At 37.6% G+C, this 23,666-nt stretch overlaps 1 protein-coding gene across 4 annotated transcripts in view; it reads right to left on the reverse strand.

Moving 5' to 3' along the window:
• Cul4b (cullin 4B) overlaps nucleotides 1-23,666 on the reverse strand; it is a 43,163-nt gene that overhangs the window by 1,901 nt on the left and 17,596 nt on the right. For 2 of the 4 annotated variants that reach the window (XM_042665806.1, XM_042665805.1), the window contains exons 8-20: nucleotides 23,563-23,652; nucleotides 23,179-23,261; nucleotides 22,514-22,581; nucleotides 18,488-18,606; nucleotides 17,511-17,703; nucleotides 15,302-15,406; nucleotides 14,567-14,677; nucleotides 13,018-13,103; nucleotides 11,463-11,570; nucleotides 9,994-10,107; nucleotides 9,204-9,309; nucleotides 6,983-7,155; nucleotides 3,455-3,607 (exon numbers count right to left, since the gene is read on the reverse strand). In XM_042665806.1, coding sequence (XP_042521740.1) covers nucleotides 3,455-3,607; nucleotides 6,983-7,155; nucleotides 9,204-9,309; nucleotides 9,994-10,107; nucleotides 11,463-11,570; nucleotides 13,018-13,103; nucleotides 14,567-14,677; nucleotides 15,302-15,406; nucleotides 17,511-17,703; nucleotides 18,488-18,606; nucleotides 22,514-22,581; nucleotides 23,179-23,261; nucleotides 23,563-23,652 — 1,509 coding nt within the window. Of the gene's footprint in view, nucleotides 1-3,454; nucleotides 3,608-6,982; nucleotides 7,156-9,203; nucleotides 9,310-9,993; nucleotides 10,108-11,462; nucleotides 11,571-13,011; nucleotides 13,104-14,566; nucleotides 14,678-15,301; nucleotides 15,407-17,510; nucleotides 17,704-18,487; nucleotides 18,607-22,513; nucleotides 22,582-23,178; nucleotides 23,262-23,562; nucleotides 23,653-23,666 lie in introns of all 4 variants that reach the window. The other 2 variants (XM_042665804.1, XM_042665803.1) reach the window with 1 other exon arrangement.

Genomic DNA, 23,666 nt, shown 5'->3' on the forward strand with positions numbered 1-23,666 from the left:
CTTAATCTTAAGCCAGATTGATCTACAAACTTAGACCCTGTCTCAAAAAAAAAAAAAAAAAAGCTGGTTCTCCAAGTTAGTTTTCATTTTTATAAATTAAATTCTAAAATGTGTGGGAGGGGCTGGGAAGGTGGCTCAGTGGTAGAGCGCTTGCCTTGCATGCTCGAGGCCCTGGGTTCGATTCCTCAGCACCACATAAGCAAACAGAAAAAAGCTGGAAGTGGCACTGTGGCTCAAGTGGTAGAGCGCTAGCCTTGAGCTTAAAAGCTGAGGGACAGTGCCCAGGCCCAGAGTTCAGGCCCCACGACCGGACCCAAAAAAAAAAATAATAATAATAAAATAAAATGTGTGGGAAAAATTACTACACAAAATGACTTGATAAAGTATATAATTTACATCTGCATGTTTCAGGTTTAATGTAAGACTTTGTTATCCATTGTAAGTGATCTGGAGTTCGAATATTACTTTTGGCTTAAAAGTCACAAGGAAGCAACTGGGAGTTCATGACTCAAGGCTGTAATCCTAGCTACTCAGTAGGCTGTGATCTGAGGAGCACAGTTCAAAGCCAGCCCAGGCAAGAAAGTCCATGAGACTCTTATCTCCAATTAACCACTAGAAAACCAGAAGTGTCACTGTGGCTCAAGTGCTAGAGTGCTCACCTTGAGCTGAAGAGCTCAGGGACAGCGCCCAGACCAAGTTCAAGCCCCACAAATGACAAAAAAAAAAGTCAAGGAAACCTATAGCTTGTCTTCATGATTGTACATAACTCTTAGATCACAAAATTCAACTACATGAAACCAAAGTTGCCCATAAAAAAAAGTCAGCTCTTAGCATATTCACATGATGGTTCCAGGAGTCACAGATATCAAAAAGTCTGTTAACGCTTAAGCCTCCTGTATACACAGGATATAATATTTACAATCAATCTTCACACTTTCTCAAGTAGACTTTAAAATCATCAAAGCTGGGTATGGTAATCCATACTTATAGTCCTAACACTTGGGAGACTGAGGCAGGAGGATCATATGTTAAAGGGCTATACAGAGACCTTGTATAAAAGTCTCTGCTATTATAATATTTAATACAATGTCAAGATTTTATACTATATTGTCATATATTATATAGAGAATAATCCTAGGACATAATCTGTACATATTCAGTACAGGCCCAACTTTAACATTGTGTTATTATCCAGAATGGCCTTGAATTCAAGCAATCCTCCTACCTCAACCACCCACTGAACCCCATTCCCAGCTAATTTTTTTTTTTTTTGGGTCCGGTTGTGGGGCCTGAGCTTTGGGCTTGGGTACTGTCCCTCAGCTCTTCAGCTCAAGGCTAGCGCTCTACCACTTGAGCTACAGCGCCACTTTCGGCTTTTTTCTTTTTGCTTATGTGGTGCTGAGGAATCGAACCCAGGGCCTCATGCATGCAAGGCAAGCGCTCTACCACTGAGCCACCTTCCCAGTCCCCCAGCTAATTTTTTTTTTAAGTATTTTCAATCTGTGGTTGGTAGAATCCACAGTTATGGGAGGCCATGGAAAAAAAAAGGCTGAAGAAGAAGGAGAGGAAGAGAGGATAGAGCAAGGTTTGAATTTCAAATGATGTTTTCTTCATTATGAAAGGGACCTAGAATATAATGTTTATTACAGTGACCCCCTACTCTCGGCAACTTCCTAGCATCGGTGAACTCCCTGGTTGGCAGGGAAATGAATTTTAGGCAGAGCATGAAGGTTGGAAGTGGAGTGATGAAAAGACAGTATTAGGTTTGGAGAAAATTGTCTACCTTATTATAAGCTATTAATAGCTACTTATATGCCAAATTCAAAGCTATGTTTTTTTGTTTGTTTTCTATTTTTTACCCTTTTGCCAGTTGTGGGCTTGAATTCAGGGCCTAGGCTCTGTCCCTGAGCTTTTGTGCTTAAGGCTAGCACACTTTAAGCAACAGTGTCACTTTCAGTTTTCTTTCTGGAGGTTAACTGGAGATGAGTCTACGGACTTCTCTGCCAGTCTGGCTTTGACTGCAACCCTCAGATCTCAGCCTCCTGATTAGCTAGATTACAAGCATGAGCCACCTGCACCTAGCAAAAGGAATGTATTTTAGAGTTATCTCATTTAACTGTCATAATAGGGAAGTTTTCCACTTTACAAAAGTAAAAACAAAGTCAACAAGTTAATGTACATAAGTCCAAAGCACTTAGGAATCCTAACAGCTTGGTGTGTATGCAAACTCTACAAAGTGTTTATTAAGTGGTGCTGTGGCCCAAGTGGTAGAGAGCTAGCCCTGAGTTGAAGAGCTCAGGGACAGTGCCCAGGCCCAGAGTTCAGGCCCCGCAACTGACAAAAAAAAGTGTTTATTAATAATTACAAGAGTTCAGGAATCTTTTTTTTTTGGTCTGATGCTGGGACTCAAACTTGGTTCCTGATGCTTTCTCTCATAGGTTAGTGCTGTGCCATGACTCCTAAAACTTAGAAAATAATCTAATATAATACCTCATTGTTTAAAGATTTTTATAATTGGGCATTTAAATTGGGACATGTCCATTTAATTACTAATTTTAGTTACAACTATTGCTAGACTTTTTCAAAAGACACTAAAGTAAGGTTGGATTTGACTGGTACACACAAAATAGGTAAGTTGTGGAAGTATCACACTGAACTCCATTAGCACTTATAATTAGTAGAGGTTAAACAAAAATTTAAAATAAGATCCTTTATGATGATTAAGTACAGGTTTTGTTTTTGTTTCATGTTATCCACAGTACATTAGATCACTTGCTATGCAAGTGGTCTATCTTTGAGCTATAGTCCCACACATGTGCACCATTTTTAATAGACATTTTACAGCGAGGTGCTGGTGGATTAAGCCTGTAATTCTCGCTACTCAGGAGGCTGAGATCTGGAGGATCACGGTTTGAAGCCAAACAGAGCAGAAAATTTTCTAAGACCCCATCTCTAAATAACCAACAGCCAAGCAGAGCTAGAGGCATGGCACAAGTGGTAAAGGGTCAGCCTAACAAGGATCAGACCAAGTTTAAATCCCAGTATTCAAAAAAAAATCCAAAACCAAAAAAACAAACATTTATGTAAGTTAACCAAACAGAAGATGTAATTCAACCTATTAAACAAACAAAATAAATCTGTCAAATCAAGTTATTTCATGGAGAAAGGAAGGTTCAAAAGATATAGTGAAGAAATATAGTAAAAATTTGAAAGCCTCATTTACTCATTAGCCTTTCAAGTACGATGTCTTTTATAAAATGTTTTTCCTTTTTTTACACAGCTATCCACATAAATAAATAAATAAAGTTGTTTTCTGAATCATATGTATGAAAACAAGAAATTAAATCCTAGCTCTCCAGTCTTAAGTCTTAAATTTATACTTGTAAAATTAGTGCCTGAAAATATAAAGTATTCTTGTTCATTTATAACAACAGAAAAACAAAGAAATACTTACCTTTACTGGAAATTTTAACTGGTTATATACTTCTGAAACAAGAAGATTATGGCTAAGTGTCTTTCTCATCTTCATAATTCGAACAATTGCAGCATCAATTTGATATTGTCTATCTTGAAATACTCTTTCTGTAGTACTTGCTTGTTCTTCAACCTAAAAATGTTTTAAACGTAAGTACAGTCCTTGAACTGCAACTGTATTATTACTCATAGAAACTGTACCTATTAACTTTTTGTTCGTTAAGTGTACTGAATTATCTGAATGGGACCTTCTAAGTGCTGATCTAACAGAAAAAAATCCAAAAACATTAACTTTTCTGTCCTATTTATTCTGCCCTGTACTGGTAAATACCAATATTGGCTAATAGAAAAACATCATGTTTAAATTGCTTTTCTAAAAGTACAGATGGTTAATGCGGAATTCATCATTCACTTTATTTTCTAGTCCTGAGGTTTGAACTCAGGGCCTGGGCACTGTCCCCAAGTTCCTTTTGCTCAAGGATAGCACTCTACCACTTGAGCCACAGCGCCACTTCCGGTTTTCTAGTGGTTAATTGGAGATAAGAGTCTCGTAGACTTTCTTGCCCGGGCTGGCTTTGAACCGCAATCCTCAGATCTCAGCCTCCTGAGTAGCGAGGCTTACAGGCGTGAGCCACCGGTACCGGCTGAAATTCCATTTTAAAACTACCTACAGATAAATAAACAAACACATACATAAATAAAATAAATTGCATTGAATCTTTCTGGTACTGAAAACCCATTTCAAAAGGCTTAACAGTTGGTTTCATTAAAAGTATCTTATATGGGCTAATGAGTTTTAAAAAAAGTAAAAAAGAAGTAAAAATGGACAATAGACACATAAAGAAATGCTCAACAACTTTGGCCACAAAGGAAATACAAGTCAAAACAACACTGAGATTCTACCTCACCCCAGTTAGAATGGCCATTATCAAGAAAACAAATGATAGCAGATGCTGGTGGAGATGCAGCAAAAAGGGAACCCCAATACACACTGTTGGTGGGAATGTAAACTTGTTTAGTCACTCTGGAAAGCAGTATGGAGGTTCCTCAAAATATTAAGCAAAGCACTACCCTATGATGCAGCAATTCTCCTGTGCATTTACACAAAAGATTACAAACCAGGATACAGTAAAGCCATCATGTTCATTCCATTATTCACATAGCCAAGATATGGTATCAGCCCCTCAATGGACAAATGGATCAGACAAATATGGTGTGTGTGTGTGTGTATGTGTGTGTATATATGTATATATATATATATATATATATATATATATATAATGGAATTTTACTCAACTATTAGAATAATATTATACACTTGTAAAGAAATGGAAAGACGGGGGCTGGGAAGGTGGCTCAGTGGTAGAGTGCTTGTCTTGCATGCATGAGGCCCTGGGTTCGATTCTCAGCACCACATAAGCAAAAAAGAAAATAGCCGGAAGTGGCGCTGTGGCTAAAGTGGTAGAGCGCTAGCCTTGAGCTGAAGAGCTGAGGGACAGCTCCCAGGCCCAGAGTTCAGGCCCCATGACCGGACCCAAACAAAAAAAAGAATTAAAAAAAAAAAGAAATGAAAAGACATGTGAAGTAAACTGGGCCCAGAGGGACAATGGAAGCTAGATTTAGCTTATGAATTTATAGGTAAATACACTGGGTAGTATGTAAGTGTATAAAATGTATTAACTGAAATATAGTAGATTGAAGGGAAGATTCAAACAGTGTAATTCCTAAGAAAGGCAAAGTCAAAGTTCAACAAAATAAACACCAGGAAAAAAAATGTTCATATCCTTTGACCTCAAAATCTACTTCCCTGTATTTACCATAAGGGAAAAATCAGAGAGATTAAGATTTATGTAGAACTGAGCATGGTGGCACCTGTCTGTAATCCCAACACTTAAGATTGAGGCCGGAGGATCCTTAGTTCTAGGCCAGCCTAGGATATACAAGAAGACATTATCTCAAAAAATATGATTAAGGTACAAAAAATGTTTCTTATAGGCCTGGCACTGGTGGCTCATGCCTGTAATCCTAGCTACTAAGAAGGCTGAGATCAGAGGATTACAGTTCAAATCCAGCCTAGGCAAGAAAGTCCATGAGACTCTTATCTCCAATAAAGCACCAGAAAACCAAAGGGGCGCTGTGGCTCAAGAGGTAGAGTGCTCAAGAGCTGAAGAGCTGAAGAACAGTGACCAGGCCCAGTGTTCAAGCCCCACAACTGACAAAAAAAGAAAAATGTCTTATAGCTTTATCTTACTATGTTAAACGGTCATGAATATATCCCAACAATGAACAGTGATTTAATAAATTATAATGGCCAGGTAAAAGAGTATCACATAGGCTAGGCACAGGTGTTGCCAAGTTTCAAAGCTAGCCCCAGCAGAAAAGTTCATGAACCCCTTTCTCAACCTACAGTTGGGTACAATGGTATATGCTTGTTATCTTTCTTTTTTGGGTCCGGTCGTGGGGCCTGAACTCTGGGCCTGGGCGCTGTCCCTCAGCTCTTCAGCTCAAGGCTAGCACTGTACCGCTTAAGCCACAGTGCCACTTCTGGCTTTTTTCCTTTTGCTTATGTGGTGCTGAGGAATCAAACCCAGGGCCTCATGCATGCAAGGCAAGCAAGCGCTCTACCACTGAGCCACCTTCCCAGCCCCTTGTCATCTTTCTTAAGCTGAGATTTGAAGGGTCTCAGGGCTGGTGCCAGAATAGTCCAGGCAGATTCTATCCCCATGAAAGGAAAGCAAGATGTGTGGTGTATACCTATAATTCCAATAATGATTGGAAGCCTAAAAGGAGGAGCATTAGAAGTCAGACATGTGTCCACATAGGAAGTGAGAACCTATCCTAAAAATAACTAGTGAAATAAAGGGCTGGAGGCATGGTCCTGAGTTCAAACCCCATTAGAGTTGATAAATAAATAAAATTTTTAGAAAAGAAGAAAAAAGACTGTCATGCAGCAATTTGTCATTTTGCAAATACTTCATAGTGTGGAAAAATTCTAAAGGTTGAGTATTAAATAAAAAAATGATATAAAACTATATGGATGGGGGCAGAGGGAGGATGGGAAGGGATGGGAAGGGGAAACAAAGGAGGAGGCTACAATGCTTGATAAGAAATGTACTCATTATCTTGCCCATGTAATTGTAACTCCTCTGTACAGTATTTTCACAATAAAAAAAAAAACTATACAGATGGGCTGGAGATGTAGAGTAGTAGTAATGTGCTTGCCTAGCATGAGCAAGGCTGTAGGTTTGACCCCCAGCAATTCAGGAAAGGGAAAGTTCATTAACTATTCAGCCAATCACATGCACATCTACCCCCCTCCAAAAAACCCAAAATTAAACACTGAAGTTTTATCTAGCTAGATATGAGCACAGAAAATATTAATAATAGTAGTAGTAGTTGTACAACAGGTATAATTTATAAATTTTTGCTATGAAAATTATCTCTATGTATCTATGTATCTATCTATCTTCGCTAATATATCAGGAATAGAAATAAACAAAAGATTTACCGTTTCTTTCATCTGGATTTGATTGATCTTTATCCTGAAAAGTTTGTGTTTGAAATCATCATTACAAATGAACTTGTCACCATCTTCAATGTCTTTGCCCTTTGGATTTTTTGCCAAGACTCTAGCTTTGCCACAAGCTAATGATTGCAGTGTTCTCCTTAACTCTCCATCCTCTGAAGAAAGAGCAGTTTTAGTTATTGGTTAGTAGCTTCAGCATTGAAGAGTGACATTCAACATCAATGTATTTTCCACCCACACATCTATTAAAGCTGTTTCATTTACCCCAAGGTCACCGAAGACTTTTCTGTTCTATTTAAAAGCAAGTTTCAGCCAGGCACCAGTGGCTCACACCTGTAAAGCCAGCCTGGGCAGGAAAAAAAACAGATTTCCTGAGGCTGGGAATGTGGCTTAGTGGCAGAATGCTTGCCTAGCATAAATGAAGCCCTGGGTTCAATTCCTCAGTACCACATAAACAGAGAAATCCGGAAGTGGAACTGTGGCTCAAGTAGTAGAGTGCTAGCCTTGAGCAAAAGAAGCTCAAGGACAGTGTCCAGGCCTGAGTTCAAGCCCCAGGACTGTCAAAAAAAAAAAAAAAAGCAGGTTTCCTAGCTGTCTCCTAAAAGTGTCAATTATCATTCCATGCAGACAACTAGCAAATCATCAGCAATAACATTTCACTTCTCTCTAATTTCTCATCTACAGGGTATTTCCATTTGGGTGTTTTGCTATTAACTCCAATATGAGGATAATGTTCTATAATCTCGATTTTTCCCATAAATTTTTATGCTTTTTCCAACTGTTAGTAATAATACTATAACTTATACTGGTGACATAATCCTGGAATCATCTTTAATGTCTTTGATCTCTCTAATTCCTCTATGTATCTAGGAGTTGTTTTTATTTTATTTATGTATTTATATATTTTATTTATTTATTGTTAGTCATGGTGCTTGAACACAGGGTCTGGGTGCTGTCCCTGATCTCTCTTGCTCAAAGCTAGCACTGCACCACTTTCTAGTAGTTGCTTTTTAGAAAAAGCTCTTCTCCATTCTCACTGCCTCCTTCTAGTATAAGCCCCTTAGCTCTTTATCCCTGGATTATCTTTATAGCTTCTGAACTACAACCTCTTCATTCTCCAAGTTGTCCTATTGATTTCAGGAAAGTTGTCCAAACAAGGTATTCCCATTATGTCACACACTTGAGACAAATAGAACATGTATTTAGTTTACTAGACTTATCAGGCTCCATGATCAGATCTTACCTATCTTACTTAATACATTTTATTTCTCACTTGTCTAAGCTACAATTAGGCTTTTTGATTTCTGCCAAATTGTACTGTTCCTATTCCAAGCCTCATTACAAATGGGTTTCCCCCTGCTTTAATATGCTTTTTTTTGACAGTCTTGGAGCTTGAACTCAGGGTCTAGGCACTGTCCCTGAGCTTCTTTTGCTCAAAGCTAGCACTCAACTACTTAAGTCACAGTAACATTTCTGGCTTTTTCTGAGTAGTTTACTGAGAATAAGAGTCACGGACTTTTCTGTCCAGGCTGGCTTTGAACTGATATCCTCAGATCTCAGCCTCTTAGTAGCTAGGATTATAAGTGTGAGCCATCAGCACTTGGCTTAATATGCTTTTAATCCTACCAAAACTCAGAAGGAACTATAACCCACCTGTATATTATGTTTATAGTAAAAAAAAAAAAAAAAAGAAAATTAAAAAAGAAACTTGGAAGGTCCAGCTCAAGATCTACTTCCTTGCCAGCCGCCAGTAGCTCATACCTTTAATCCTATCTACTCAGGAGGCTGAGATCTGAGCATCACAGTTCAAAGCCAGCTCAGACAGAAAAGTCTGTGAGATACCTCCAATTAACTACTAGAAAACCAGAAGTGGTGCTGCTGCTCAAAGTGACAGAGCGAGAGCCTTGAGTGAAAAGGCTCAGGGACAATGCCCAGGCCCTGAGTTCAAGCCCCCTGACTGACAAAAAAAATAAACTTCCTTCATGGGGAATTTCCCATTTTCCAGTCTACAATGATCTTTTACTGCCGAACTAACACACTTCCAGTCATCACCACAGACTAGTACCTACTGGTTTTGAACTTCAAGTATCATTGTTCATTGTCCCTGGTTATACTAAGAGTATGGAGAAGGCTATTCTTTTATATCCAAATGCCTTACATAGTGGACACCTAATGTTTGTTACTCAACTGCTTTAATACAAACCTATTCCAGTAGCCTGCTTGATCTCTTCTAAACTGAACTCCTCCCCCTCATTGAACATTAGCAGCACCAGTGTTTGAAAAAGAGACACTTGGAGTTCTTTTTTACCCTGTTGGGAGAAATAGCAATGCTAAGACATTATTTTTTTAAAAACACATGAAAAAAATTAAATAAGTAATCTCTTACAGGAAAAACATTATTTAATTAGTAGGCTTAAATGGATTAACATTACTCTTAAAAACACTTCAGGTGGTAATACACTATGTGCAGGGTAAAGTTTAGGTTTGACTTTACCTAAAATAAGGTGAAGGATTACTTGGCTTTTAACAAGTCTTTTGAAAACCTTCTAATTAAAGTAATAAAAATTAATTAATGTCACTAAAGATATTCATCACAAGCAGCAAGAATTCACTATTTCAAGTACATTTTTCACTTGTTTGGTTCAGATTAATCATGAAAAGCTTCAGTTCAGGAATATTTTTAAATTAGTTATGGACCCTGCTGTTCCCTTAAACTCCCATTCTACTCTCTAGCTCCAAGCAACAAGATTTCTGACAAATGGCAGTGTGAATTTTGGATTCACAGGTAGGGAAGAAGCATGTGTGGGGATAAGGTCTTTAGGTCTTGTACAAAGAGTCACATCAATTGTAGAAAAGATTGTAAATTGCAATAAGCTATCACTATTGTCATACAAATGTCTAGAATATAGTTTTAATACAACGATTTGAACTCAATGAGTGATATCAACATTAAAGATGAAACTAAAAACTAAGTTTAAGTATCATCCACTTACCTCTTTAAATTCTGCTTTTAGCACACAGTGTCCAAGGGTTGATTGCCACTGGAGTTTCCTGCCACTGTGTTTACCTAGGTAAAATGTCTTGAAAATTTCCTGTAGTTTTACCATCTAAAGTACAAAATTAAGGCAACATTTTAGCTTTCCATAAAAATATCACACTCACAAATATTTTCACTTACCTATCTGCAATTTCTGAAAGTTTTAAATAATCCCAGTCACTTTATGTATGATAATAATTTCTTGGTCACCAAATTTAATGTCATTTGTCAGTCATTATACTGATCTCTGAACCATTTAACTATTCCATTATAACATTCACCTCCAGTGGCTTCTGTGCCTCCACACTATGCCAGTTCCTTTCTCTCACTGCTGCTTCTGCTCAAGTTATCATAACAGTTTCTTCTTCCGACCACTTGCCAAGTGTGTTCCTTTTCTGGGGTTAACTCAGGGCCTCATACAGCCTAAGCAAGAGCTGGGAACACACTCTCACCTTGAACCTTTTCAGAAGTTCTGGCTCTGTACATTTTTTCTTCTTTGCCTCTATATTCTTCTTAATGAGAGAAATCTACTTCCTGGGCTTCCAGGATCATCTCCATGGAAGACTCTCAGTATCTGCCTCCCTAACTTTAACTTTTCTAGCTATTTCCCCAGGAATTAGAATGAATTTACTCATGTACCTCTCACTCAGTAATCATGTCTCCAAGTAAAATATGGGCAAGAAAGTATTGACAAGCTGGACACCTATAGATCATGCCTGTAATCCTAGCTACTCGGGAGGCTGAGATCTGAGGATCACAGTTCAAAGCCAGCCCAGACAGGCTGGAGACATCTCCACTTAATTACCAAAAATTTAGAAGTGAAACTGTGGCTCAAGTGGTAGAGTTAAGGAAAAATGCCCAGACCCTGAGTTCAAGTCCCAGTACATGTACCAAAAAAATACTGACAACTAGGGAAAGTGAGGATCCTATATAAACTGGGGAAATAAGAGTTAAAGAAAGCCGGGTGCTGGTTGGCTCATGTCTGTAATCCTAGCTACTCAGGAGGCTGAGATCTGAGGATCGCGGTTCAAAGCCAGCCTGGGCAGGAAAGTCCGTGAAACTCTTATCTCCAATAACCACCAGAAAACCGGAAGTGGCACTATAGCTCAAGTGGTAGAGCGCTTGCCTTGAACTGAAGAGCTGAGGGACAGCGCTCAGGCCCAGAGTTCAAGCCCCACGACCAAAAAAAAAAAAAAAAAAGACTTAGAGAAACTGACCCTTGATTTAGTAACCCGACATCACTCATTAACTATGAGCTAAAAAAGACTTAGAAATTTAAGTACAATGATAAAATATTAACACTTAGTATTTTTTGTTGGTATGACTGCTGACATAAGCATTTTTAAAGCATCTATTTTTAAATGACAAGCAAAAAGTATTGTGATCTCCGTGCCTATATCTTAAGTCCTAAATAGTAAATCTTACCTCTGGTGGCAAATGGACTTCCATAGGCACATATGTTGGCCAATAACCCATTGTCAGGATATTCACAGTTAATTCAATATTCCCAGGAACATTCTGATTCTGCATATACTATAAAAAGATCAACACAAGCAATGAGATTGTACAATAAAGTACATACTGTTCATGTCATAATACACATTAAAGAAATTCCTAACAGGGTGCTGGTAGCTCACAGCTATATTCCTAGCTACTCAGGAAGCTGAGATCTGAGGATCACAGTTTGAAGCCAGACCAGGCAAGAAAGTCCATGAGCCTCTTACCTCCAATTAACCACCAGAAAACCATAAGTGGAGTTATGATTCAAAGCAGTACAGTGCTAGCCTTGAGCAAAAAAGCTCAGGGACAATGCCCAGGCAGGCCCCACAACCAACAAAAAAAAGAAATTCCATACAAGGAACTACATGTGAATACTGATTGATCATCCTGAACATAAAAGATTATTAAGAGGACCTTAAAGGAAGTCTACACAAAATGCACTAGAAAAGTACAGAGGTTACCATTTTGATACGTTTTACTATTATTACTCTAGGCATTATTAACTTGACTAGTTTTTCACATACAGGTGAATAAGATGTCTTCTCCATTCTGCCCCCCCAATGCCACCTGAAGTCCCCACTTTTGGAGACTAATATTGTGGCTTGGAACACCTTGCAGCAACCTCACCCCACAAGACAGCCCAAGTCTGAGATTTTTCACCATCTGCTTTCAGGAGGCAACCTGAAGTAGGGAAGGAAGTGGAAGGGTATGGCAAAGCTTACAAATCTTATTCTATAGCTACTACAAGATCCATGATCCTACTGACACTGATTTTTTCTTGTGTCTTTCACTTTCATTTCCCAACTTACCAATATAGTAATTAAAAAGTCATCACTAAAACCACAAAGGTGAAAAGTCTAAATTGCTATCACTATCATCAATGCTATCATTGCTCTTATTCTTTGAGACAGGGTCTTTCTCTATTTCCGAGGCTGGTCTCAAACTCCTGGATTCAAGCAATCTTCCCATTTCAACATCTCGATTACTGACACTATACATAGGTCCACATCACTGTACCCAGTAATGTTATTAAATATTTCAAAACTATTTTCTATCTACATGTTTAAAATTATAAATCCAGATGTTCGTCCCCAATATCCCCAGAAACTTCATAAAACTACTTTATCATCTCTCTTTTCTCTCTTCATTAAAATCTATGAACATGCAAATTACCGAGTGATTAGATACTAGGAAAAACACTGTTCCCACTATCTAGCTACAATATTTCTTATGTTGACTCATTTCAATAAATTTTATTTCTATTTTTCTGATATAATGGGTGTTTACTGAGAAAAAAAATCCTAAAGTAGGTCAAATATACTTACATTTCATTGATGATCTTTTTCCTTTGTTATGATTATCATTTAAGTGACTATGAAATATTTACAACAAATACAGGGATGTATAATCACCAATATAAACTCCCACAGGAGATAAATGTATTTAAGTTTGAGGAATTAAGAGTTTAACTCACTTTTACCTGTTTGAACTGAATCATGATGTCTTTAGAAAGTTCCATGTCTTTAAACATTCCTTCAAGTTTGCTGGTGAAAGCAGCTCCACATTCTATTAAAAATGTTTGTACATTTATGGCATTTTTTGGTAGAGAAACAAAGAATTTTAAATGGGAAACTTACTTTAGCATGAAATATGATCTATAACTATTTATAATAAAAAGAAATCTTTATCCACAATATATGCCCCACTACTCCTGTAACTCCTTAGTCTGGCAGTAATCTCATCTACTATACAGATGTAAGATAAAATTTTAGACAAACAAAAATTAAGAATAAGCTGGATGTCGGTGGCTTACACCTATAATCCTAGCTGGTCAGGAGGCTGAGATCTGAGGATTGTGGTTCGAAGCCAACCTGAGCAGAAAAGTTCCTGTGTGACTCTTATTTCCAATTAACCACTCAAAAACTGGAAGTGGTGCTGTAGCTCAAAGTGATAGAGTGCTGTCCTTGAGCAAAAAAGCTAAAAGAAAGCACTCAGGCCCTGAGTTTAATCCCTATGACTGACCAAAAAAATCAAGAATAATGTTCTATTTTAAAAGGGCAACAGCTCTGGACATAATAAATCAGAAACCCCATGAGCTTGCTCAATTGTATCACTTATACATAAAATGATTGACAAAAAAGGCAACCAAGGAAAAAAGAAACGGCAAGTTAACATTTTCCCCAGATACCAAGAAAAGCTGGACACTGGTGGTTCATACCTGTAACCCTAGCTACTGAGATCTGAGGGTCCCTGTTGAAAGCCAGCCCAGGTGAATACATCTGAGAGATTCTTTTCTCCAATTAACCAGCAAAAAGCTGGAAGTGAAGTTGTGGCTCAAGTAGCAAAGTACTAGCCTTAGGCAAAAATACTCAGGGACAAGCCAGGCGCTGGTGGCTCTTGCCTGTAATCCTAGCTACTCAGGAGGATGAGATCTGATGATCAAGGTTCAAAGCCAGCCAGGAAAGTTCCTGAGACTGTTATCTCCAATTAGCCACCAGAAAACCAGATGTGGCACTGTGGCTCAAGTGGTAGGGCACTTGCCTTGAGCTGAAGACCTGAAGGACAGAGCCCAGGCCCAGAGTTCAAGCCCCACAACTGAAAAAAAAAACACTCAGGGAGAGGCTGGGAAGGTGGCTCAGTGGTAGAGTGCTTGCCTTGCATGTATGAGGACCTGAGTTCAATTCCTCAGCATCACATAAGCAGAAAAAGCAGAAGTGGAGCTGTAGTTCAAGTGGTAGAGTGCTAGCCTTGAGCTGAAATGCTGAGGGACAGTGCCCAGGCCCAGAGTTCAGGCCCCACGACTGAAAAAAAAACCAAAACACTCAGGGACATTGTCCAAGCCCTGAGTTTTAAGCTCTAGGACCAGCACACTCACACAAAAAGGTATCAAAGAAAAGAGGGCTGGGGGTATACATAAAGTGGTAAAGCACCTGCCTAGTAGGCTTGAGACTCTGAATTCAAACCCAAGTACCACCAAAAGAAGAAAAAGAAAGAAATCAAAGAAAAAAAATAAGAGAATGGAAACATACCATGCTTAAGTTTGGACAGCATTGATTTTTCAGCATCTACAGATGCACTCTTCCCAACTAACAGGCGTTTGGCTAAATCTTTCTTATAGAAGGCCTCAAAAACATCCTTGCCTATATAAGTAATAAATATAACACACAATTTAAGTGCTGACAAAATGACTGTGAAGGACTTAATTATTTCAATTTATATATGTTATATGAGTTTTTTAAATTCAAAAACATAAAAAAGGTCCAGCTCTGTGTGAGATATTTCCAAAGTTCTTTACTGTAAAGAATTAAAGCTACATTAACTGTTCTTAGAAAAGCTTTTGTCAAATAGTAGCATTAGCACCAAAACTCAGAGATTAACATAAACAGCAAAAGTCTAGATTCTTAATTGTGAAAAGTCAAAGCACAAGACCATTAAGTAATATTCCTCCAGTATTCCCAATTAATTAAATGCAAGGAATAAAATACAATTTTAAATGTCTAATCCACAAATAGTCTCTCCAGGCTACATATACTTGCTATTTGTCAGTGTTTTGTTTTAAAATGTCGGGGAAGGGGGGGAAGGGAGGGCTTGGGGAGGTGGGGAGGGAAGTGATTGGGGGGGGGGGGGAAATCAAAGGAGGAGGTAACAATGCTCAATAGGAAATGTACTCATTACCCTATTCATGTAACTGTAACCCCTCTGTACAGTATATTTACAATAAATATATATATAAAAGAAGAATATTAAAACTAATAACTACTTACCATAGATAAATCTAAATATGATCATGATTTTATCCAACATTTTCTCAAGTTCTTCATCTGTAGCTTCCTTATTTCCTGCACGAAGCTTTGAGTCCACATACTTAGCTAAAATGAAAAAGTTTATTGTTTAGTAACCATCAGTATCCACAAGGCACTGACTGAGCAGTACACAAACTCAAGTAGGAGTATAATACACTGTTTTCTGTTCTTAAATGTTTGCATGTACGTGCATATGTACATACGCACACAAGTGTGCATACATATTTGCTTTATTTTTATCATTAAGTAGTTGCACAAAGGGGTTTCAATTCAGTAAATCACTTTATAAGTACTATGTATCTTGACCAATGCCACTGCTTCTACTGTTCTCCCCTATCTTTCCCAACCCCATCCATACCCTCAAGTTCCATTTTTCACATGTGTACATTGAATATAATAACTGTACTCATCCACCCTTTTTCTCTCACAGAGCGATAAATACCAGAGCCAAAAACTCAAACCTTAGTCTTCTGACTCCAGATTGACTATATTTTTGCTATCATAATATTTATTAAAATGGAGTATGGCCAGGAACTGCTGGCTATCATCTATAATTCTAACAACTCAGTAAACTGAGATCTTAGAATTGCAGTTCAAAGCCAGTCTGGGCAGGAAAGCCCATGAGACACTTACTCCCAACAAATTACCCCTAAAAATGCCAAAAGTGGAGCTGTGGCTCAAATGGTAAAGTTTTAGCCTTTTGAGCAAAAAGATCAGGGACAGGGCCCAAGTCCCAAGTTCAAGTACCAGGACCAACAGCAGCAACAACAACAAATAAATGGAGTATATACTGGGTGCTGGTAGCTCACATGTATAAAAATCCTAGCTATTCAGGAGGCTGAAATCTTACAATTACTGTTCAAAGCTAGCCTAGGCATGAAAGTTTGTGAAACTCTTCAGCTAATCACCAAAAAGTCCAAAGTAGAGTTAGGGCTCAAGTGGTAGAGCAATGTCCTTAAGTAAAAAGATCAGGGACAGCACCCAGGCTCTGGTGGTTCATGCCTGCAATCCTTGCCACTCAGGAGGCTGAAATTTGAGGATTACACACAGTTCGAAGCCAACCTAAAGTCTATGAGCCTCTTATCTGCAATTAACCACTAGAGAACCAGAAGTGGTACTGTGGCTCTAAGTAGCAGGGTGCTAGCTTTGAGCAAAAAAGTTCAGGGACAGTGCCCAGGCACTGAGTTCAAGCTCCATGACAGAAAAAAAATGGAGCCCAGAAACCCAATGAGGGAAGTTGCATATAGTGGGAGTAATCAAAGCCACCAAGATCTGGGGTATCTTTGGTAGTTTCCATTTTACATTCATTGTAAATATTCTTACCGATTATATTCTTAATTTTTATTTTGAGACAAAATCTCTCACCATCTAGCCCAGCCAACCTTCAAACTAAGGATCCTTCTGGCTCAATCTCCTGAGTGTTGGGATCACAGACATGTGGCACCAAGCTCTGCTAAAGTTAACTTTTATTGAAATAAATCAGATACAGAGTAGAAGGTAAAATTTGCAAAACTTTATTTTTTGCCAGTATTGGACTTTAAACTCAGAGCCTAAGCACTGTCCCTGAGCTTTTTTTGCTAAAGATTAGCACTCTCCCACTTGAGCCACAGTGCTATTTCCAGTTTTTTCTGTTTAGGTGGTATTGAGGAATTGAACCCAGGGTTTCATGCATGGTAGGCAAGCACTCTACCACTAAGCCCCATTCCCAGCCTCTGCAGAACTTTTAAAAGATAAACACATTTCAACAAAATTTCATCATTTTGACAGGGGAGCCTAGACCTTTCCAGTATATCTAAGTAGACTCAGACAATTACATTCATTTTCATTCAGTAATTTCATGCTACCTTTCTTACAACTTGATGTACCTCTAGAAACAACACCCTACCCCAATTCTAAGTCACAATGGCTTAGAAAAAGGATAACCTAGTTTACTGTCAAAGTAAATAGAGTCCAATGTCCTTCTGACATGTTTGTATGTGGGCTTTGAGATGTTCTTTAGCTTGAATAACTTTATTCTTTACATTGGTGTCCTGAGAGATACTTTGGAGGGTGGTATTACTAGATAAGCAACCCCAAATAAAGCTAAATTATAACCTTGCCAAATTTCAGACTTTAAGATTTTTTTTAACAAAAGAACACTAAATTATCACAAAAGGACTGAAAAACATACCTATAAGTTCAGCAGGTTTATTTGGTCTTTTGTTAATGAATGTTTCAAATGCCTCTTTCATGGCATTGATAAATTTTTCATTCTTCAGAAAGCAGATATCAATTATATGGTCAACTTTATCTTTAAAATCCAGCAATTCTTGAACCATGGTTTTATCTTTTTCAGGATTAATAACAATAGTACTCCCAAAGGCCTAAAAATAAAAAATGGCTCTTTTACTAAAACTGATTATCTTAAGTGAAAACTACCCAAAATCATAGTGTAAGTTGCTATGTATATTTGAAGAACCTAAAATATTAGATGTTTCTGAAATGAGGAAAATATCAAAAGTGATACCATTAATCTATAATTACAAAACTAGTAAGAATGACCACCAGGTAGAAAATATCCTACAAGGGTGTTATTGGAAGTTTCTAAGATCTTTTCCTTATAAATAAGGCATCTATGAAAATTGTTTTGGGCTAGTAAATTGGCTTGAACTCAGAGCCTTGAGTTTTGCTTAGCTTTTTGTTCAAGGCTGGTGCTGTACCACTTGAACCATACCCCCAGACTGGTGCATGCACACATGCACATGCAAACACACATACACACAAACCAACAAATAAGTTAAATAAATAAGTAAAATACAAATAAACAGGTGAGTGTCAGTGGTTCACACCTAAAATCCTGAACTGAAGAGGCTGAGATCTGAGGATAGCATTAGAAGCCAGCCTGGACAGGAAAGTCCATAAGATGCATATCTTCAATAAACTATTTTTTTAAGCCAGATGTGGAGCTGTGTGACTCAAGTGAGAGAGCCCAAGCCTTGAGCACAAAAGCTCAGAGACAGCACTTAGGCCCTGAGTTCAAGCCCCAGGATAACACAAATAAATAAATTGGGATTTTAGAAGAAATGCTTAAATGCTTTTCTGGGTATGTGAACTGGGTACATAAAACATAAACCGTTAAAGAAAAACTGACAGTTAAATTGTTAATACCTTGATGTATTCAATCCACTGTTGCAAGAGAACCTGAACTCCACCTCGAACTCGGCTAAAGAGCTGATACAGGAGAGATAAATCTTGAATTCGGTTTTCATCAAGGAGGTTATTTAAACCTGAATTTTGAGAGATTTTGGCATTAAAATACAGTAGACAAACAAGTGAAAAAATTGTACCTGCTTTAAAAGAAATTTAAAATTGTTAATGTGATATTATTGGTTTGACCTATAAATGGTCTGTATGTAAATTAGAATATAGACATTTCCTTTAAATTAAACCCAAACTGACCACTTTTCTGAGTGAAAATTATGATTATTTTGGTTACTATGAAAACAGTAAAGTGCAATAACCTCAAAAACATAAAGTATCTAGGAATTAACCTAACCAAAGATGTAAAGGGTCTATTTCATGAAAACTATAAAAGCTTAAAAAAAAGGAATCATAGAAGATACCAGGAAATGGAAAGACCTCCCATGTTCCTGGATAGGCAGAATTAATGTAGTGAAAATGGCCGTACTGCCAAAATTGATATACACACTCAATGCAATTCCCATTAAAATCCCAATGACATACTCTAGTGAAATAGAGAAAACACTCCAAAAGTTCACATGGAACAACAGAAGACCTAGAATAGCCAAAGAAATTCTAGGCAAAAGAAACAACGCAGGAGGAATCACGATACTGGATTTCAAGCTCTACTATAGAGCCATAATAACAAAGACAGCTTAGTACTGGCACAAAAAGAGACCTGAAGATCAATGGAACAGATTAGAGGACCCAGAAATAAAGCCACATATGTACAGTTAGTTGATATTTGAGAAAGGCACCAAAGACATACAGTGGAAGAATCATAACCTGTTCAACTACTGGTGCTGGGAAAACTGGGTGGCCACATGGAAAAAACTGAAAGTGAACCCTAGCCTGTCACCATGCACTAACATAATCCCCAAATGGATTAAAGACCTTCACATCAAACCTGAAACTCTGAAACTACTGCAGGACAGACAGAATAGAAGAGACATTTGAACTTATAGGCATAGGAAGGAACTTCCTGAACAGAGTCCCAGGGTCACAATAAACTGGAGAGAGACTCGATAAATGGGACTACCTTAAAATAAAGTTTCTGCACAGATAAAGAAATAGCAACCAAACTTGAAAGAAAGCCAACTAACTGGGAAAAAAGTATTTACCAGCAATACATCAGACAACAGCCTAATATCCATTATATACAGGGAACTCAAGAAACTAACCCCTCACAAATCTTACAAACCGATCATGAAATGGGTAAGGGAACTAAAGAGAGTCTTCTCAGAAGAAGAGATAAAAATGGCAAAGACACACATGAGGAAATGTTCATCATCCCTGGCTGTAAAGGAAATGAAAATAAAAACAACACTGAGATACCACCTTACCCCAGTCAGAATGGCCCACATCCTAAATTCAACCAATAACAAATGCTGGAGGGAATGCAGAGAAAGAGGAACCCTACTACACTGGTGGGAATGTATACTAATACAACCACTTTGGAAAGCAGTCTGGAGGTACTTCAGAAAGCTAAATATAGACCTTCCCTATGACCCAGCCATACCACTCCTAGGCATCTACCCTGAACAACAGGAACCAGTATACAAAGACACATGCACCTCCACGTTTATTGCAGCACTATTCACAATAGTCAAGATTTGGAAACAATCCAGATGCCTCACTACTGATGAGTGGATTCAAAAATTGTGGTGGCTATATACAATGGAATATTATGTAGCCATTTAGAGGACAAAACTATGGCATTTGCAGGAAATGGATTGAAATTATTTTGAGTGAAGTAAGCCAAGAACAAAGAGACAAATGGCACATGGTCTCCCTGATATATAGATGCTAAAGCCAAAATGCAAGAAGATATAACAAAGTAAACAGGACTCAAGAAACAAAGGATAGCCACCCATTTTGTCATATCATTGCTAAAAGACTCCATGTTCTTGACCATATATATGGTAGATATATGCACGCAACAGAGGGAAGCTAGGAGGAAGAACAGAATAAGTGGGAAACGAACCACATACAACAAAGGGGCCCATCAGCTGCACTGGACATAGAAGAAACAGAACTAAGCAACCCAAAGACAGTGATGGGAAGGGAGGAATGAGAGGGAAAGAAGGAACAGCCTACACTAAGCAAAAGGAAAGAAATGTAATCATCACCTGATGTGAAAGAAATAATTTGTATTGTCAAAGCTCATATAATTCACAAACTTTATAGACCATGATAATGACAATGTGCCTTGTGAAGGTTAAAATGTGTTTGTAACTTTAACTAAGTATCGCTATTCCACAATAATGTGAAACATGTGAAATTTATGTAATCACCTAATCTCAATTTTAAAAAAAAGTGGCAAAAGGGATGGGTTAGGAGCAATGGGTGACAATGTTGTCAGACACCTTGTACTCATATACTGTTTTGTAGAATGGGAACTTCTTTGTACAATTACTTAAAGATATTAATAATAAAATGTAAAAATGTAAAATGTAAAAAAAGAAAAAAAGACAACTCAAAAAATAAATAAAGTGGCACTGTGGCTGAAGTGGTAAAGTGCTCGCCTTGAGCTGAGGGACAGTGCCCAGGCCCAGAGTTCAAGTCCCACAACTGACAAAAAAAGAAAAAAGAAAAAAAGAAAACAACGAAGTAGACGCAATAGCTGTAATCCTAGGTACTTGGAGACAGAGATTAAGGGGATTAAATTTCAAAGCTGGCTAAGCCAAAAAGTCTGTGAAACTCCACCTCAGCCAATATAAAAATGAGCATAGCAGTGCTGTACACCTGTCATCCTAAATACACAGGAAGCATAAATAAGAGAACTGAGGTTCCGGTCATCATGGGAAAAAATGGAAATCCTATTTGAAAAGTTACAAAAGAAAAAAAGTTGGAAGTGGGGCTCAAGTTGTAGAGTGCCAACCTTAATGAAAAGAACAAGCAAGAGCATAAGGCTCTGAGGTCCAGACCCAGTACCAGTACAAGAAAAGAAAAAGTTAGCTGAATTACTGTTTGTGTCATTTACATGATGGACTAGATATATAAACCAATGTTTAAAATCTGGCTTACATAAATTTTCATTTCATATATACGTATGCAGGGCCACATTATAATTAGCACTAGTATATGTACTTATATTTTTGAGTATTGAATATGGACTATGATAAACCAAAAAGCCATACATAAATAGGGGAATTTAACTGTTCTAATATATCTGATTTCCCAAACAAAATAGTAATTTGATTACATTAAATTTCTAACTATATCACTTAAAAGAAAATGTTGTTGGCAACAAAAGTTTTTTTGCCTATTTATATCATTGTTAAATTAAAATTCTGGGTATACCATAAAAACATCTAGAATTAGAGCTGGGAAGGCAGTTCAGTGGTAAGAGTGCTTGCCTTCCATGCATGAGGCCCTGGGTTCGATTCCTCAGCACCACATAAGAAGAAAATGCCAGAAGTGGCGCTGTGGCTCAAGTGATAGAGCGCTAGCCTTGAGCTGAAGAACAGAGGGACAATGTCCAGGCCCAGAGTTCAGGCCCCACAACCAGAAAAAAAAACAAAAAACAAAAAAAAATCTAGGATTAATAGAAGTGCTTGGCTATATAGTCTAAGAATAAAAGAAAACATACAAAAGAAAAAAACTTGCAAAAGGAATGACTTTCCTTACTTTAGTCTTCTTATAAAAAGATTCCCAAGTTTCCAGTTTTCATGTTTTGTAGTGCTGGGGATAATTCTGGGCATGTGCTCTTATCATTGAGCCACACCCTCAGGGCCTCTAGTGTTTCTTTATTGGTACCAGTGAACTCTTCTCAATTCCTCTTTCACTTAAGGAAACTAGTAACTCCAGAAAATTTTCAACGTTGAGTAGGGGAAAGGGTTGTCTATTCTCAGAAATGTAGCTCTCAAGCTTTTAAAATGGCTAAGTGTTTACAATTCCCTACTCAGTTTGTAATTACCATTAAAAATACATTATTGGCAAATTGCCAATTACCTTTCTGAAGAATTGCTGTTAAGTGTTCACCTAGAAGTTGCTTTTCAACAGTAGCAATTAATGATTTCCTACAAGGGAAAAAAAATTAAAATGATTGACATTGGCTTCCCTGAAAATCAAAGCCTCTTATGAGAAAAAAAATCAAACAGTTCATTATATTTATGCTAATTTTGATGTTTCCCATCCAATGTGCCAAATTAACTGTGTTCAATTACTTTACTTTATGCACAGAAGAAGAAAAACAGTGTATTTCAAAATTAGATTTAGTAAATATCTCCATGATCTTGCTGTGGCTGTTTTTTTTCAAGTTTCTCTTTTTATTACAAAAGTAAATAAGTTATCTATGCTGTTTACTGCAACTCCCTGAGACTATTTAGGGAAAGTACAGAAAGTTTCTCCTGTGAACACCCTAAATACTTAAAAGATCACATCAGCCCTTAACATCATTTTAAATTATAATTTAAACACATACGACCAACAATCAAATCCTTGATCAAATCCAGTTAACTAGAGAAAATAATTACTTGAAATTTGTATTTATAAAAACAACAGTTAAAAATCTAAATCACACCTGAAAAGTATTTTTAACATGTTTAAGATGCCTAAAATGCCGTAAGAGATTTCCTAACAGTTTTAAAGTATTAGGCTGAGCATGTAATACTTACTGGGTGGTCTGATCTAAGTAAGTAATAAGTCTGTCTGCTTCTTCTTCTAGACGTTTGTTAACATGATGAAGATATTCAGGAACCTACAAAGATAGTTTTTTATATTATTGTTTTCCGCCCCTTAAATCATTCAGAAAATGTCAAGTCCAAAAGATCCTGGGAGCAGCCCTGTCAAACTGTGACAGGGGTGAATCATATGTAAAATTATAGGTAGAGTTTATGATCCAGAATTCTGGCCTTTAAGAAGAGAGAAAAGAAAGGAGCACCTAAGTGAGAGAAAAGCAGCATAATGTTGGGAAGATAAATGTATAGGGAAGCTTATATTCTACAAAGTAAGGTCTATTGTAAGAGAAAGTGGACTTATTAAACATGACTTTTAAATACCTCTCTTTCTTGCATTAACTTTTGGCCTTCAGCTGCATAGAGCCTGTTAGTTTCTTCCAAAAATCGCTGTTCAAAAGAATCTTGATAAATCTGGCAGCAGGGAG

Source organism: Dipodomys spectabilis, unplaced genomic scaffold, assembly GCF_019054845.1.
Source record: "Dipodomys spectabilis isolate Male_0828 unplaced genomic scaffold, ASM1905484v1 ptg000348l, whole genome shotgun sequence".
NCBI lineage: Eukaryota > Metazoa > Chordata > Mammalia > Rodentia > Heteromyidae > Dipodomys > Dipodomys spectabilis.